Genomic DNA, 18,576 nt, shown 5'->3' on the forward strand with positions numbered 1-18,576 from the left:
CCTTGGAACTCCGCCCACATCAGCCCTTAGAGAGCACTCAGTGATGCTCACTGTCAATCATCACCAAGAACCGCTCTCATTCAGGAGCCAACCGCCACGTGCTGTGGAGTCAACGCTAACTGATGGTGGCCCCAGGTGTGTCAGAGTAAAGTGGCTCCAAATGGTTTTCTGTGCTCCATTGGAAATAGATGGTCAGGCCTTTCTTCCAAGGTACTTCTGAGTGGATTTGAACTGCCAGCCTTCTGGCTAGTGTCTGGGTATTTTAACCACTCATGGGCTTCATACTCAGGGAAGGGCCACTTCAAGACTGACAGATGTTCGTAAGGGGTAGAGAGAGTCTAACAGATCTGCATAGGTGTGGTGCGCAAGAAGATTCTGGGCTGCATGGCCTTCTCCAGGTTGAGCCTGCACCGACCAGTTCAGAAACTAGCTTTGCATGTGCTTTTCTTGCACAAGGATGTGGAAAACACTAAAAATAATCACCGTCGACCTTGAACCAGAGTAGATAACCAAATATTTACCTTGAAAAACTCAATGAGAACCTCTTTATTTTCCAGCCAAATGATGTTATGAAGATATTTCTCAGGAGTAGGGGGTGGGATTGCCATTGGAAAGTTATTCAGGGCTTTTATTTTTTTCAGAAACACCTAAAATCAATAGAAATAATGATGGTCAAATCTTGGAACAAAAAAGTGGGATTAGGTAAAACTAAAGGAAATCTGAATAAGCCATGAATGTTAGTTAATAATCACATCTTGGCACTGATTCCTGGGTTATTACCAATGTGCCGTTCTAATAGAAGGTGTGAATAGTAAGGGCTGTGTGAAGGGGTTTATGTGAGAATTCTCTAAACTGTCCAATTTTTTTCTGTGAACCTAAAACTATTCTAAAAACTGTAGTCACCTAATAAAGATAATCTTTATTAAAATATACATTTTTAATTTTTATTTAATAAAAAATTAAAGTTCAGATTTTGTTTTCCAATGATGATCAGATTTGCTTGCTTAGAGAGTCTGCTGTTATGCAAATTTAACCTGATTGAGTTTTAGCTTCTTTCATCCTCTAATCAAATCTTTTTTTTTGTCTCAATTTTCCCTTTCATATATTAACTCAGGGCCGATTCCCTTTGGACGCTGCCTCCCTGCTACACTGGGCAGCCGAGGGCGGAAGCCCTAGCTCGAGCTGGCTAATAAACTCCTTTTGCCGCTTTTGCATCTCAACTGGTCGTCATGATTGCGTGCGCCCAAGGTAAGCTCGCCTTCCTTGCCCGAATCTAATATTTGGGGGCTCGTCCGGGATTGGGGATTGAGAGCACGGGCACTGCCATGGACCGACCTTGGGGTAGGAGGTTTTTTATGTTTTTTTTTTTCTCTTTTCTTTTCTAAAATTCTGTCCGGACACGTCTATGGGAGGCGCCGTTAATTGGGACCAGAATACGACCGAGGCAGAAGCGCCAGAGCGGTCACTGGCTGGGTTCAGAGTTGGAGACGTCCTCCTGTTCCCCTGGTAAGTTCCGGTTAGAGGCCAAACCTTATCATGAGTCAGCACTGTTTGCCGGAAGCCATGTGGAGCCCCCACCACTCTTGAGATGCTTTCCCCTTCACTGACCTGGCTTCTGCCCGACTACTTTGGGTCTCATTTCGTCTCTTTTGTGAGATGGTGGAAGATTTTTGGATTGTTGGTGCACATAGTATAATGTTGGAGCTGTGAGCTTTGGCAGCTCTGGGAGGTATGGTTTTCTTGATGCACATTGAACATTTAATTAAAATTCTCTTCATACACGAAAAAAAAATATATGTATATATTAACTCATATTGAGTCCATTATTTGAAATAATCTAATTAACACTGCATTCTTATTTGTTTTAATCTCAAATAACCTAAACTGTATATTGATTACAAAATTATTTAATGCCATGTTCTCATTCTCTCTTTTAATTTTTATTTTATTTAATTCTTGGTCTTATCTTCTGGAGCCCTAGTAGCTTGGTGGGTTACAAATTTGACTGCTAACAGCAAACTTAGCTGTTTGAATCCACCAGCCACTCCTTGGGAGAAAGATGAAGTTTTCTACTCCCGTGAAGATTTAGAGCAGTGGTTCTCAACCTGTGGGTCGCAACCCCTCTGGGGGGTTCAAAAGACCCTTTCATAGGGTTTGCCTGATTCATACTAGGAGCAAAATTACAGTTAGGAAGTAGCAATTTTGTGGTTGGGGTCACGACCACATGAGGACCTGTATGAAAGGTTGCGGCATGAGGAAGGTTGAGAACCACTGATGTGGAGTCTGGGAAACCCATAGGGGCTTGTTCTACTCTGTCCTCCTGGGGTGCTATGAGTCAGAATGACTTGATGAGCAGTTTGGTCTTAGCCTTCATGTTATGTACTTTGGGGGTGGGGAAGGGGTGTTGGATGAATAAATGGCTGAATAAAAGAAGAGGGAAGAGGACTCCAGGGTCAGGGCTGTATTAATTGAGTATACCAAGCCTCTCTCAGAGCCCATGGCATACAGTAGCTATCCAATATGTATTTCTTGAATTAAATTGAAAACATTTTCAAGGCTTGTATAACCTGGCTTAAGTCATCTTTGCTGAAATTAGGTAGCTAGTAGTTGGTATTGAACACATGCTTGCTAAATGCCTGATTCACCCATTACCTTTCTAAATAGCCCAATAGGAAATCCCTGTCCTCTTAAAGGCTATTATTTCTTTTTGAAGCCTTGAGTTAAGTCTTACAGAGCCTTCAAAGTGATAAGTAGAATGTAAAATTACACATACAATATGTAAAGTAGCTCTAGTCTCCTACGGTCAGACAGTAAAAAGAAATCATAACCCATTGTCTGGTGTGCCAGAGACCAGAGACGTAGGGCAGTAAAGGGGGATAGCTGGCCTGTCCCGCACCCACTTCCCTTCTGGGGTCGAGGAGAGGGGCTGCATCTGGGGATGCAGTGCCAGATTGTGCGCAGTTACTAATCTGCAGTGAACGATGTAGGAGCCTTGGTGACAGTGGGTTCCACACGGACCTGCTCACCACTCTCCATGGCTCATACCCCCTAGCAGTTCCTCGGGAGAAACTGAGACTGTCTGCTCCCATGAAGAGTTAGTTATACGTCTCAGAAACCCAAAGGCACACTTCTACTGTGATCTATAGGGTCGCTATGAGTTGGAATTGTCTGATGGTTTTTTAATTTTTTTGTTTTGTCTTTGAGTGAATGATTTGAGTGACATATTTTTTTTTTTGACGACCTCCAAGATTCTGCTTCTGGCATGACTGGCATCTGTGTCCCTCCCGGCCCTACAGCACTTCCCTACAGAATAGAAGCCTCTTTTCAAATGTGCAGCCCTTAACAGGGATGGAATCTGGTGGATCCCAGGTGAAACTGTTCACTACGGTCAACACAAGTAAGCTCATGCTTACCTTATTGATTGGGAAATCCACCCCTGGGAATGACCAGAAGCACAGTACATGGTGGCCAGGGCTGGGAGCTCCCAGAGACAGGCAGTTAAGGGATACACAGACTGTGGGCATCACAAATGGAATGTGGGAGTAGAATGTTATCAGTCTGCTGTGTAAGAAGTGAGCTTGGGTGGGGTTGAAAGAGGGCTCCTATCTAGCACAGACGAGATGGTGGGTGGGATAGGAAAGGACGATTAAAGTTGTCGACCTTTGCTGTTGTTATTGTTTTGGTTTTTGTCCCACTCCTATTTCACATTACTAATTTGTTAGCAAGTAACATTTATAATTTGCCAGAAGTCCGTTTATCAGCTAGTCAATTCTCAGCGAAAAAGATGAAGGCCCTCAAGGAGATGCATGGACCCGTGCTGCAATAATGGGCTCAGACACAGGAGCAATTGTGAGGATGGCGCCCGACCGGGCAGATTTGTTCTGTTGAGTACAAGGTTGCTATGGGTTGGAACCAACTCGATGGCACCTAATAGCCACAACACCACCAAGCTCCCTTCCTCTCAGAACTGCCTCTCCCCTCCCCCCAGTAACACACGTACACACAGGGGCATCCGCTCCCTACCATGTGAGTTCCACCTCCCAAAAGAATTCCACGTGTCTACAGTCCGGGAGGTGGGCAGCACATATTTCAGTACATAGTCATGTTCTGCCGGAGAAAAGTCTAGTTGGTCTGTAGAGGGAGCCAAAGAAAGGGGACACAGAGGGCAACCAAGATGGCAACTGGAGAATCCTGAAATCTTTCCAGGTCCTGGTTCAAGTCCCTTCCTGAGATTTGGCCACATAGCCTGACTACCTATGCTACACTTTGTGTCCTTATCATAACACACACCCCCCTCTCCAGTCCTGCTATTGGCTAACCCTAGCTCAAGTTGGTTTCTGTTCATCACAGCCATGTGGCTTTAATTAATAGCATGCATCGGGCAGTAATCAAAACTTTCATTGGCACTAACAATAGCTCCCGACAGTTGCAGGATTTAACACCTGAGGTTCATTACGATTTCTCCAATATGCCTCATTCTTTATGCCTGCTGAGGCAATGCTGCAGGCTGGGCATTAGGCTGAAAGAATCAGCTATACTGCAGATACAGTAATACAGGAAAATGCTTTATTACCGTATATATCTCGATGCCTTCATGCTTATCAATAATGCCTCTGGAACATAGGAAAGTGAGGTTCTTCTGAGCTTTAAGAATCACATTCAGGATTGCTTGCTTAGACTTCAAAGCAATGACAACATCACGCCCCTCGTGCTCTATGAGTCCTGAAGCAAGCAAAGGCATTAGTCAGCAGCGGTGGGGTAACCAAAATACTGGACGACGGTTTCTGATTTCCAGGCACCATCATCATCATCGTGGCTTCACCTGGAGCTGGTGCGAACTGCGGTGGAGCTGCACTTCGTTCCATTTCTGTCTTGTGAATGAGACAATTGTTCATTGACTTCTCCTGCCTGGGAAGAGGGCATCACTCTCTGGAGATCCCTTTCCAGGATAGAATCAAGAAGAGACTGATCCCATACTCCACACCATTCCTTAAAGCATACATAAGGGAGCAATTCCTACGTCCCGAATCTTTACGAGCATAGAAACAACATGAAAGCAAGGTGTCAATGGCACCAACGGTCCAAAGACAGTGCTGACTTATTCTGACTTATTGTCTCCAAAGGAGCCTGGGTGGCACCGTGATTGCCAGTTGGGTTGCTCACTGCAAGGTCAGCAGTTTGAACCCACCAGCAGCTCTGTGGAAGAAAGACGAGGCTTTCTACTCCTCTAAAGAGCTACGGTCTCAGAAGCCCACAGGGGCGGTTCCACCCAATCCTGTAGGGTTGCCATGAGTTGGAATCGACTCAAGGGCTGAATTTTGAGTTTATGGTCTCCAAACGGACACTTTCATTCATTCGAGCATGTTCTTTCCCTTTTGCTTTTGGAAATGGGATCCCCACAAAATCCATCTGGCATCTTACAATGCGGTAATGAACACAATGTGATTTTATAATTTTTATAATCTTTTCTTTCATAATAACTCCCATATATGAAGAGCCGACTCTGTGCAGGCCATATATCAGATATTGTTATATTCACTTATGCACTGAGAACCTGAACCACAAACCTTTTATAAGAAAGAACCCCCCCGCCCCAAGCCCCGAAACTCTGCATAAAGTTCCAGGTCCCTGCTCTGTGCTTCCAGGAAAGCAAGGACTCCAGGCATCACTGCAGAGGCCCAAGAAGTGACATCGCTCAGAACCTACATCCCCACCTAGCCTTGCACGCCTTTTTCTTGCAACCTTAATACGCACAGGTTCCAGATGGCTCCCCTTTCTTTCCTCGGTACTCTGAAAACAACTAAGGGACTCCTGACTTCCTGCCCTCATCTGGCAGCATGCTCAGGTCCGCCATCAGGCTTGGCACTCCATGTGGTTCTGTACACCCCAGGCCCAGCACATGTGTATAACAAATAAGTGAATGAGAGCACATGAAAGAATCAGGTTGTTGTCTTCATCTGGCAAAATGAAACTTAAAATACGTACCTAGCTCTTTCACAGCATCTCGCCGGTTCGTTTCCAAAATGTCATTTAATTTCTGTAAGAGATTAGGACAGCATTCGCTTTCGAGTACACTAAATCCCATATCTTGTTTTTAAAATGGAGGGGACTTGTGGCCTACATTTAAAAAATTGGAGGGGACATAGACGCACGGTGGGGTGGGGTCGTTTCATTTCAGATGGGAGGGAGACATGTGGCTCCATCCTTTCCTTGGCACCAACTCTGCTGCGTGACCCGGCTCCTGTCTACATTCCACTGCATGCCTGCTGTCAGTAGGCGGCTTGCCTGACTGGGTACTGGGTCTGGCACATCTCAGAAAGGATGAGTGTGTACTGCCCTGGGCATGGACTGTTCTCAGGAACCGAGACTGAGGAGCTGCACCGGGAGCCAGTCAAGCAGGAGAGCCTACAACCAAATGATTGATGAGCAATGATGGCATCCATGAGTTCAAGTTCAGTTCCTGCTGGAACTGAAGAAACAGCTCCATGCCAGGGCTATCACCCCACACATATTTGCTCAAAACCTACCACGTCCCAAGTACTCTTTCTCCTGAGGCTTACCCTCGAATTGTGTTTGGCCACACCAACCCTCAAGGGAACAAACACGTGGGTTGCCAGGTGTAGATGACTGAAATTCTGCCCGTGAGTAACTCGTGGGCTGCTGCTAGTGATTGCCCACTGGCTGCAGCAGCAAGGGGCTCCCGCACGGCGCCCACTGTGAGGATGGCGCAGGACCGGGCAGTGGTTCGTTATTGTGCCCAGGTTCGCTAGGAGTCGAACCGGCTCAACAGCAGCAAACAACAACAACAACAACTGGCTTGTTTCCTAAAGTTACAACAGTTTTTAAAACCTCCCGGATGAGTTCTTTGGTTTAGGACAATCCCACGAGATACTATAAGAATTCAGTACGTCATGTGTATTAAATTGTTTTTTTCCGCCTCACTTACTATTTATCATCATAACTACTCGGGTGGTGATCCAGCTGTGCTTGCACAGGAGCAGAGAGAGCAGTTAACTCCCCAGATGTGGAGCAGGAAGACTCCCATAGGATGGCATGGCCATCCTATGAGAATCTAGAAACAGACTCCTGTCTAATCACGCTGGTCTAGGTGTGGGGGTGAGCGTTCTAAAAGCGAGCTGACACCAGCCAGTTTCCTGAACCACATCACTTCCAAAACAAACTTCAGTCTGGTGTCTAAACACGCATCAAAAAACCATGTGAGTCTTCACTGGGGCCTTCTCAGGAAAAACGGCCATGGGAGAGTCACTTTAGTCTCTCCCACAGCAGGGCAACAGTGGACCCCGGCCCCCCCCCCCCAACTGTTTTGTTTGCGTTTGATAACAGCTGAAGTGTAAACAGCAGAGACTGCTCTTCCTGTAGCACCTATCACATCCTGAACCGCTTGATTGCCTGCAATGATTCCAGGGTATCTGTAGAAGGGCTCTTAAGAGAAATTAATAAACCTAAGCAACTCCCTCCCCTCCCACCAACCGAGACAGCCAGGGATTGTGTCTCACCTGATATATTGACTCGCGGCTAGAAATTTGTTTAATTAAATGTTTGGCATCCTCTTGACTTTTGACATAGCCTTTTGTAATACTGTACATCAAGCTGAGACGCTCTTTAATTAGCGCATCTACAATATTAATCAGGACCGGTATTATGACCTAGGACATTAGGAAGGAAAGGGGAGAAACCCTGTAATCCGGAAAACAACAACAAAGTAGCTCAACTGCAAAGGTTCTCAAAGCGTGGTGAGAATGAGAACTCAGCTGGCTTTAGGAGAGAGACGGACAGGCTGTTGTAAGCACCTAGATTCATTTTCTGTCATACAGATTCTGTACATGGAGAGCTTCATCCACCCAATTCTCAGCTCAATGCCCCAATGGTAAAAGTTGGGGCATTTTTTGCTATTTTCTATAAATAAATAAAAATTAGTATTGACTCAATGGCGATGAACTTGGTTTGGTGAGTCTTCAGGAAGTGTTGCCTGATTCTTGATTATTTTGTTCCTTCCACAAATTCTTCACTGTATTTCTGACAAAAGCTCCAGTTTGCTCTTTGACCGAAGACAAGGACGGCCATCAACGTCCAGCCACTGAAACTCTGTGGAGGACAGTTCTCCTCGGACATGCCGGGCATCACGAGACACAGCCACGGTGATGGCAGCTGGTTTGGTTTTACATGCTACGTGCCCATCTAGAACTTCAGGTTCCATCAACGACCGTAACAACCAGCGGTAAGTGAGTCAATAGGGCCCAAGTGTTTGGGGAAAAGAAAAGTAGGTGGAAGAGGATCAGGAGGAGGAGGAAACTAAAGGTGTGGAGGGCAGGTTGTCATTTTAGACAAGAGTGGCGGGGAGGAGGAAGCTTCTGTGAGAAGAGACGCAGTTTGAATAAGACTTGTAGGAAGGAGGTGAGGGACAGAACTAAGCTGACCGATACCTGTGGGGAACATTGCTTAGGAAAAGAAACAACTTCTTCCCTTAGTGCAGCGGTTCTCAACCTGTGGGTCGTGACCCCTTTGGGGGTCCAACAACCCTTTCACAGGGGTTGCCTAAGATCATTGGAAAACATAAATATTTCACAATAAGTATATAATTACATATCGTTTTCTGATTAATCACTATACTTTCATTATGTTTAATTATGCTCAATTTGTTATAATAAAATATATCCTGCATATCAGATATTTACATTACGATTCATAACAGTAGCAAAATTACAGTTATGAAGTAGCATGAAAATAATTTTATGGTTGGGGGGTCACCACCACATGAGGAACTGTATTAGGATGGTTGAGAGCCACTGCCTTAGTGCAAAACAGAAAGACTTCTTAACCCACTGTAGTACACTGGTTCTCAACCTGTGGGTCATGACCCCTTTGGGGGTCAAGCAACCCTTTCACAGGGGTGGCCTGATTCTTAACAGTAGCAAAATTAAAGTTATGAAGTAGCAACGAAAATAATTTTATGCTTGGTGAGTCACCACTACATGAAGAACTGTATTAAAGGGTCGCAGCAGTTGAGAACCACTGCTTTAGTATAATTTAGGGGGGTGGAATTATTTTAGTGTAAAGTCTTACCTTAATGATTGGAAGAAACCTAATAATTCTGAAATATCCCATGAGTACTGTAATCTGAATCAGGATTGAGTTTTCTGGTCTCAATCTGACAAAGTATATACAAAAGACATCAGCTAGTCCAAGAAGCAAGATAATAAATTCCAAAGTATTCCAACATAGTTGAAAATATTTCCTTTTAAAAATTAGTATCTGTTTAGGGTGTGAAAAACAATAAAATGCATGTCATTTCATGAAATCTGCACAGTGTGTGTAGGGAGTGGGAGGAGGATGCAGCTTACAAACTAGCAGTCCAGCCTTCAACTGCAAACTGCAAATTATTTATAGTCCAAAGGTTTAGCTTGATTTCATTGATTTAAGATCAGTAAGCAATATTTTAACATTCAGCATAACAAAAAGTTTATGTTGATTATTAATATATAATTTATATTGAAGCTGGAATGCTAAAACAAGCAGTGAAAATTACAGTAAACAGATTTATTGCACTACTAATGACAAAGCATAAAAATAGTAATACTGTTTAAAAGTGCTTCACCGTCTCATATTATAAGATCCCAGCAAACCTCTCTGCTTTTATTCATTCGTTTGTTGCCTCAGTCCAGAGACTATCTGAAGACACAGACCTAGATTTCCAGCTTACTTTTGACCCTTGAGAGTCCTGTGTGTTTGTACTATTGAATCTACTCAGAACAACCACCTCAAACTCACTGCCGTCCGGCCAGCGCTGATTCCTAGAGACCCTGGAGGGCAGAGGGCAGCACAAACCCTCCGCTTTGTCCCAGAGGGCATCGCCCTGGTAAGGACCACCCATGACACCACCAGGGCTCTTGACGTCCTACACTATGTCTTACCATCCTCTGAGAAGAATTTTCACTGATTTCATTAATAAGCTCTGAGAATTCAAGAAGATAACTAGAGCAATCTGGAACCTTATGCACTATGGTAACAAATGCTTTTGGGTAGCAAACTATTTCAATGATAATACAAAAACAGATCCAAAATATCTAAATTCTTCTATTTATATATTTCTATGTATAGCAGTACCTTTAATGTTGCTTGTAATATATATAAAAACACAAAATAGTAGTTTACTAATATCAGTCCCGACACATTTAATTCTCTTGTTATTGGCCATAGATGCATTATCATAGGGAAAATATAGAGTAATGTAATAATATATCCTGTATATTCAAATTCTTCTGACAAGACAATTGGATACATAAAAAACAACAATCTATCATTCCTGCAAAAAAAGATATCAAATAAAATGTCAGATCACTTAAAGGTATAACAGTTATAATCTATAGTTCAACATTTGTTTAAGCAGCATACAAATTATTAACACCGTGAAGAAGTTTATAAACTATATGAAATAATACCTAAACAAGAATAAAAACATACTTTTTACACATAAAAACAATATTAGAGAAAGATTAAGAATATGGTTCCAGCTAGTCTATACTAGGGATGATGTTATGCTTGTAATTCTGTCATCCCCAAAACATGTACTTATGAATGTAATCCTGTTAGGAAACTGAATTTATCTTTTGTTATATTCCTGCAGCCACATTAGAGCAGGGTCAGTCCTAAAACTAATCACTATGAAGTTATTATAAAGAGCAGAATAGACTCACAGGGGAAGATAACCCCCAAGAATGCCAGAGACCACTCAGGACCGCCAACAAAGCTGGTCTCTTCCCTGGAGCTGATGCCCTGATTTGAACTTCTGGCCTGCAAAGCCGTGAGACAATAATTTCACTCCCTTAAAGCCACCTTCTAAGGGTAAGATTACAGCAGCAGTAGGTAACTAATTCAAATGAGAAACTTTTGTAAAAATCAAGGCTATAGCTTATAGGGGAAAGAGCAAAAATTCATAAATTTAGAGGAAAATGGACTAGACACCAGAATGATTTAAAATTAAGACTGAATACAGATACACAGATATCTGTTCAATAATTGCCAGGGCAGATTTTATTTTAAACCTTTAATCCATCTAAAGTGGAGCCTGACAAGAACAGATTGTTTTGCTGCCACCTTCTTATTTTGACATCTGTTTGTTAAAAACTTGGTTTTGGGGGATGAACAACAGAAATGTGGGCAAAGGGAGACAGAAGATGGTGGAAGATATGAATTTATAATTTATAATTGCTAATTATAATTTATCAAGGGTTCAAGAGATAGAAAGGTGGGGGAGTGAAGGGGAGAAAAAGGAGCTAGTACCAAAGACTGAAGCAGAAAAAAAATGTTTAGAAAATGATGATGGCAACCTGTGTACAAATGTGTTTGATACAATTGATGTATGGATTGTTATAAGAGCTGTAAGAGCCCCCAATAAAATGATTTATTAATAAAAAATAAACCTTGGTTTTTATGCTCTAGAAATAGCATATAAGTTCACAAATTATATACGGGAACTCCAAAAGATTTATGGAAAAATATCACTACCTTTTAATTCAAAACTTTCTATGACCTTTTTGAAGAGCAAAACAAAGGGTCTTCTCAAGTTAATTAGAATCTGCATCTTGTGAAACTTTAGAAAAAACATAATAGGACAGTATTGTGCTATTCCCTAATTACAGAACTACCCTTTCATATAGACGACAATAAACTGAAAGCGAGATCTACACGTTAGATACTTCTTCTCCCCTACTCTTTGTGTTATACCCAGAAAAATACGAAGGCAGCCCCCCAGTGTGCAATGCCACCTAAAGACACCCCAATTAGCACTCACTTAACAGCTCCAAATAGGATCACTCTGGCCCCTGACAGCGATGTCACTGAGTTGCCACAACAGAAGAGACGCAAACATGCTGCTTGTTCGCCATTTGACAAGAGTTGACTCTAATACTAATTAATTGCTTGCTTTTAAGGCGATCTATTTTGACAATGGAGAAAAGGTCATATTTCCAAGTAGATTGCCTCTGAAGATTTACACTACTTACCCAGTTGGAATATAAGGTAATTTTTCTTTACGATATTCCAAGACAGTTATCATGTTTTTAAATTTCACAAGCCAACTTCTAGATCTCACATAATTAGAAACATCATAAATACTCATGAATCTAGCAAGGAAGAAGCATACACAAATATAAACATAAGCATATGTGTTGCAATAAAAAGCAAGCGCTGTACTTCGGGTTACATAAAGGATACTGTGAGCCTTCTAAAGAGGCTCAGTACTCATTCACCTGTCCGTCCGTTCACCTGTCCGTCCGTTCACCTGTCCGTCCATGTCATGATATGGGAATATTTTCAGTATGGCATCCCTGATGCTCCTGATCCTTGAATTACTCCTGACCTGAGGTGGAGCATAAGTAAAGTTTCTCTGGGCTGACTCTTTGGGCCTCAGAATTAGGTTCCCTTTGTCTTGCCTTGCCTCGTCCACGCCTCTCCAAGTCCATAAGGGCCTTCCCCTTGCCCAACTCTATCCTAAGGTAGAGCTCCTAGATATAATAATAAACAAATAAATCAAAATCTCTTTCACTACTATGGAGTCAATTCCGACTCATAGCCCTATAGGACGGACACGAATTGCCCCTGTGGGTTTCCAAACTGTAACTCTTTCTAGGAACAGAAAGCCTCGTCTTTCTCCCAATCTCCCAGACAGATTATATGAAGTGTTACTTTACACGATGATAGGATCTCCTAGCATCAGGCCAAGGTTGCCGCACAGCCTTGTCTTGGACCGTCCATTATCTACTACTCCCCAGGACTGTGATCAGACGTGACCTATCTAAGAGATAGAGTAGAACTGCCCCAAAGTGTCCACAGTCATAAATCCTTACGGACCCAGATTGCCACATCTTTCTTCTTCAGAGTGGCAGGTGAGTTTGAACCTCTTACCTTTTAATTCACAGGCGGGCACTTAACCACTGTGCCACCAAGGATTAGGTATTTCTATATATTTTTAAGACACAGGGATTTTCCTACCAAACTTAGTGGTATCTTGTCATTGCCAGCACTTGGGTCATTCTCCACTCGAAGGGATATGCTCATAGTAGACTCCAGGTTTCCCTACCTTCCCGATCTAGTGGTTTAGTGTCTGTGATATCAAGGTGAAAGTATTTTAATAGTAATTACAACCACATAGATTTTCTCCCATGGAGCCTGTGGTCTTTTATTTGTTGAGATGAAAACTTACTCCAGGGTGTCAGGAGGATTATGAAACTCAAGAGAAAAAAGTAAGTACAAATAGGAAATAGATGATTAGTTGGGTGGACAAAGAGGCAAACAGGGGAATGTATGGATGGATAGAGATAGATGAGACAGAGAGTCATCGATGTATTTGGCCATTTAATTCTCAGTCTGTTCATTCTTTATCACAAACCCACTCCATTGTGGAAGCATCCGGTAAGTATCACACTTACTTTCCTTGCATTGGGCAGTAGCTTTTGGTTGCACCAATTAATATCCGGGCTGCTTTTGCATTGAGGAGGCCATCATTACATTGTTTTTCAAAGCTGCTCTAAACATAAAAGGTTACATTAAAATTATAAAGGTTCAAAACATAACCCCACTATTATTACTGAAATCAACACAGGAATATATTACCCCCCAAAAATACAGCAGGATATAACCTTCATTCAACGCCTTATTGAATATTTATTTTTTTGCAAAAACTTTTCCTGGATGTTAGGAAGTACGCAAAGTTTCTAGTATCAAGACGTTCAAAACCTGTACATCTCAATCTGTTCTACTCCAGCAGTGTAAATAGCATCCGCTTTCTGCAGCAGAAGAGACTGTGGAGAATATTAGTCTAAGTAATGAAACTTTTCATCTCTGTCTGCCTAAGACTTCCAAAAGACTCTATTCTTTGTGTTGCTCCCCCAAAGCCAGACAAAGGTCATCTTTTAGGTGGCGCTGACCCTAAACCCCGGGGGTTAATGTCCCTACTGGGACGCTTGCCTAACATCCATTCTCACGTATTGACTATGTATGTACTCCTGCAGCCCCATTCTTTATGCACCCCATCTCCAACCTACACTGTGCTTAGCATTTTCCCACAGGTTTGCAGCTTTAAGGATTAAAGAGCCCATCAGGATTAGGATCACTATACGCAAAGAGGAAATTCATACTACATTTTCTTGAGACAGGAGCCCCTGGGCCTCACAAACATTTTTACTACTAAGCTAAAGGTTGTGAGTTCAAAGCCATCCAGAGGCATCACTGAAAAAAAGGTTGGTAAGCCACTTCTGGAAGGTCACGGTCATTGTACACCGTATGGAGCACATGGGGTCTCCAAGAGTCAGAATTGAATTTGAGGTTTTTATAAGGCAACACTCGTGTAGTCACTCCTTCTTTTTCCAAAAGATAGGAAAACAATCCACCTCCAGCAGTGTGCATAGGCAAGATGCAAACTTCCAGTCTGCCGTCCAATGGGCAGAGTGGAGGAGGGGAGCCGGAGGTGACTTCGCTATGCAATGCTCAGCGGGGGAGATACAGCCTGGTAAGTGCGGTGAAGCACGGGGGTGAAAGAAACGGGGACACAGGCAGGGGTCTACTGCTTGTTGGTGGGAGCCATTGAGTTGTTTTGGGATCATAGTGACCCTGTGTGACAGTTTAGGGTGCTCCATAGACTGTCATCTTTGGGGAGCTGATTTGCAACTTCTTCTTCATCTACATCTTCGCCTTCATCATCATCATCTTCTTCCTCTCCCTCTTCTTCATCGCCCTCACTGGGTGTGTTCGAAGTGCCAGCCTTCCAATGAGCAGCTGAGCACCCTCACAGGTGCCCCACCAGGACTGTTATATTCATCTTTCCAGGTCAACTAGAAGTATACCAATACTGTGAGTCAGCCCTTGAACCTCACCGCTACAAAATTGGGGTTCACTTTCATCAGGTGGGTGACCTTCTGTGCCCTAGGGACATGCGGTCCTCAGAATCCCTTCTCGGAGAGTCCCAGAGCACAGCAAAATGTTTTTGAAAGCAAACAACTCGGAGCTTTCCTACAAGAAGTTCCATAAAAACTTGTTTGTGGAATTTAGTTTTGAAAATGTTGTAGGCACTAAGGTTTATGCTTTGTTTTCGTTGGTAGCACTAGGTTTTCAGCAGGAAAGTAGTGTGGTCCTGTGTGTCTTTCTTTTGGGGGGTAGTTTTTCCCCTTCCTGTTATTAATAGTCTTTGAAGAGTAGTTTTAGAATTTACAGAGAATTAAAAGGAGCACCGAAGGTTTCCATATATTTCTCACTATTATTAAGATCTTAAGTTCCCCTAGACCCAGCCCACTGCCATCAGGCCCATTCTCCTAAGACAGTAGAATTGCCCCATAGAGGCGTCTTTTAGATAAGTCACTCTAAAAGAAGAGTGGTAAAATTGAAGGCAGGGAGACCAATTAAATATTACTAATTATCCTGGTGTGAGATTACAATGGCTGTTTGTTTGTTTTACAACCTACTAGTGGAAACGTATAAGCGAATGAAAACATAGTATTAATACTTTGTATTGAGAATAAAAAGAAACTCTGATGGCATAGCTATGTTTGGGGCTGCAAGGCAGGCAGTTCGAACCTACCAGCTGCTCCCAGGGAGAAAGGTGAGGCATTATGCTCCCACAAAGATTTACAGCTGCAGAAAACTCTGGGGTCTGTTCTATTGTGAGTCATAATGCACCTGATGGCCAGAAGTGCTTTGGGTTTTTGTTGTTAATTTAGAACAAATGTGTCCTTAAAGAGACCAGATTTATAGGTCTGATAGAGACTACTGAAGGAACCTTGAGAGTATCACTCTTATTCTAACCTGGACCTGAAACCTCTCTTGGGGGCCACGTTTCTGCCAAATAACAGTCTGACCTATAAAATGAACAGGAGGGCCCATCAGGAATGCGTCTCTTAGAGCAATCAATTATATGAGACCCAAAGGGCAGCCCATACCCCAAAGCACCGATGAGAAGGAGGACAGGGAGACAGCGGGAATGGGGTGAGTGTGGACACTTAGTGAGGATCGCAATCAATGTAACAGATCAACTTCTGTATGATTTAATGAATAGAAAGTTAATTTGCTGTGCCGATGTTCACATACAATAGCACAATAAAATGTTTTTTTTACAAATGAAAAAGAAAAAACTGTTCTTTAACAGAAAAATAGAAAGAAAAAGAAAGTTTATAGATGAAAAGCGACTTTCAACCCATACCAGTTAATTACAATATGAGGACCTTATTTGAATCCAAATGGAAAATGTCAAGTAGGAGGTTAAGTATCCCCTTTATGATGGAAATTTTGACAATAGGAAAATTGGCAATTGATTGGCTTCTTGATGTTATTTCGGGATGATTAGTAATTTTAGGTGCACTATTTGTTTTCATTAAATTCTTAAAGATATTTCCTAATTTGGAAATACGCAGTGAGATACTTACAGATTTTATGTCTGAGATTTATGACAAAATAACTTTTGAAATGGTTGGAGTAAGTGAGGACGTAGATGGGGAAGTTATTAGTCAAGTGTGGATGGTCTTAAAAACTCGGGTGATTGAATAAATGAGAGAATTCATCACAGATTTCCATCTATCTTTTTCTTCTATTGTGATGAAATTATATACACCAAAACATGTGCCACTTCTACAATTTCTATATGTTATACTGTCGATTTTTGTATGTGTTAAAAATCTTAATAATAATGGGCTTCAAACAGAAAGCAGAAAGGAAGGATTCTGCACATACTGTATATTTTACATCCTTGTGATGTTCAGTACATTTGCCCTACGGGAATAAAACCCCAATTTCAGATGTGCAATTTAATACACTGCTTTAAATTTGACTTTAATTGACTATATGTTTATCTTAGAACATTTAAGTCATAGTTCTATGAGAACTGTTGATTTACCAGATTTATAAGTTTAATTTCATATATGAGAGGTCTTCAAAATATTCATGGAAAATTTTAATTAAGAATAAATGGTATTTTCCCAGGAATTTTTGAAGTCCCCTCATTTTTATAAGAAATAAGAAGATTTTGTACTTATTTTATACCAATGGAAAACATTCCATTAAAAAATAAATTGAATATACTAACTCTTTGAAAATAGTTCAAGATATTTAAGGAGTTTTAATTACCTAAGTACCTAAATGGCCGTTATCCAAACGCCCTTCAAAAGTGACTATTAACATTTTGAGACTTAGAATAATAAGACTCGTGGCTCAAATGATAGCCAACGAAAGAACACGTTTTCTAATTTTCATAAAGCAAAAATTAATTTTAACAACCAATATGCTATCGAAAGGTGGAAGAAAATTTAGCCATCTGAAAACAGCACCTAAGGATTCAAAGCATTGCAAGGTAAATAAAAAGCAGGTTATATAAATAGTACTGACCATTTGTATTATAGCTACATGCAACCTGGCTTCTTCTATTAACTCTTCATCTGTTAGAGATGCCTCCTCTTTGATATTAGGGGAAAATTTAACAGCATCATCCTGAGTTTAAATATATGGAGAGGAAATTAGAAAAATAAAGCTAACTAGGAACTGGTCAATTCTATGCTCAGCAGATTCTAATCACTCATTTCAGGATTGCTAAAATGAAAAAGGCTTGATGTGCCTTGGATCACATTTCCTCAAGCAAGACGTAACTTTCAAAAACAGTGAAATAAATATTCATTTGATTTAGAAGCCCAATTCTTCCCCAGCCCATCTGCTTGCCTGCCCTTGGGAGCTGCCTGGGCTTTCTGCTTTTTATCTGACTCCGAGGGGAGAGAGCTCTCAATGCCTCGGCCCTAGAAACAGCTTCACACAGGTTATGAATCATTACTCAAAGAGTCAGTTTGTGAAAACACTAATTTCCCTCAAATATCCCTGTATCACTCAGGTAGCAAAGCTAGTTAAATACATTTTCTCAGTTATCTGGTTCTTAATTAACAGACCCAGGATGGGAAAAAAAAAAACAAAACACTGCCATTGATCCTAAAAAGAGCTCTGGTGGTGTAATGGTTACACACTGGACTGCTAACCACAAGGTCAGCAGTTTGAAACCACCAACCAGCTCTGAGATAGAAAGATAATGCGCTCTACTCCTATAAACAGGTACTGTCTGGAAAACTCACCAGACCAGTTTAACCTGTCCCTATAGGGTTGTTATGAGTGGGAGTAGACTAAATGGCAGTGAGTCTGGCTTCTAATGTTGCCATTGACCATGGTAGCGCAGTGGCTTACAAGTCAGGCTGCTAACAGCAAAGTAGGCAGTTCAAACCCACCAGGTGCTCCATGCCTTAAAGATTTACAGGGCAATTCTGCGCTGTCCCTAGGGTCCCTGTGGAGGAGGAAAGGAACACTGTGTTTCTGGGTTTTGTTTTGTCAGCTATTATTAACTCACAGGCATGATGTATTCAATTCTGGATTTTTGTTCCACTAGGGTCCAATTAACATTTGTCAAAATTTTCTCTGTTTTGAGTAAAGTTATCGTGTTCTGTATAATCTCCTGTATGTGCTCAATGGCATTTTGCATAGCTATTTGTCTTGGGATAGAAATCGCACACAAACCTGTAACAAAGAAAGCAAGGTCCT

General features: G+C 41.8%; 1 protein-coding gene across 1 annotated transcript in view; it reads right to left on the minus strand.

Moving 5' to 3' along the window:
• Positions 1–18,576, minus strand: part of SLC9C2 (solute carrier family 9 member C2 (putative)) — a 98,360-nt gene that overhangs the window by 27,177 nt on the left and 52,607 nt on the right. The window contains exons 11-21 of the mRNA XM_075541189.1: positions 18,390–18,552; positions 17,576–17,604; positions 17,389–17,456; positions 13,449–13,546; positions 12,024–12,143; positions 10,126–10,324; positions 9,085–9,273; positions 7,518–7,667; positions 5,986–6,037; positions 4,574–4,722; positions 522–647 (exon numbers count right to left, since the gene is read on the minus strand). Coding sequence (XP_075397304.1) covers positions 522–647; positions 4,574–4,722; positions 5,986–6,037; positions 7,518–7,667; positions 9,085–9,273; positions 10,126–10,324; positions 12,024–12,143; positions 13,449–13,546; positions 17,389–17,456; positions 17,576–17,604; positions 18,390–18,552 — 1,343 coding nt within the window. The remainder of the gene's footprint in view (positions 1–521; positions 648–4,573; positions 4,723–5,985; positions 6,038–7,517; positions 7,668–9,084; positions 9,274–10,125; positions 10,325–12,023; positions 12,144–13,448; positions 13,547–17,388; positions 17,457–17,575; positions 17,605–18,389; positions 18,553–18,576) is intronic.

This window comes from Tenrec ecaudatus, chromosome 1 (assembly GCF_050624435.1).
Source record: "Tenrec ecaudatus isolate mTenEca1 chromosome 1, mTenEca1.hap1, whole genome shotgun sequence".
In the NCBI taxonomy this organism is placed as follows: Eukaryota; Metazoa; Chordata; class Mammalia; order Afrosoricida; family Tenrecidae; genus Tenrec; species Tenrec ecaudatus.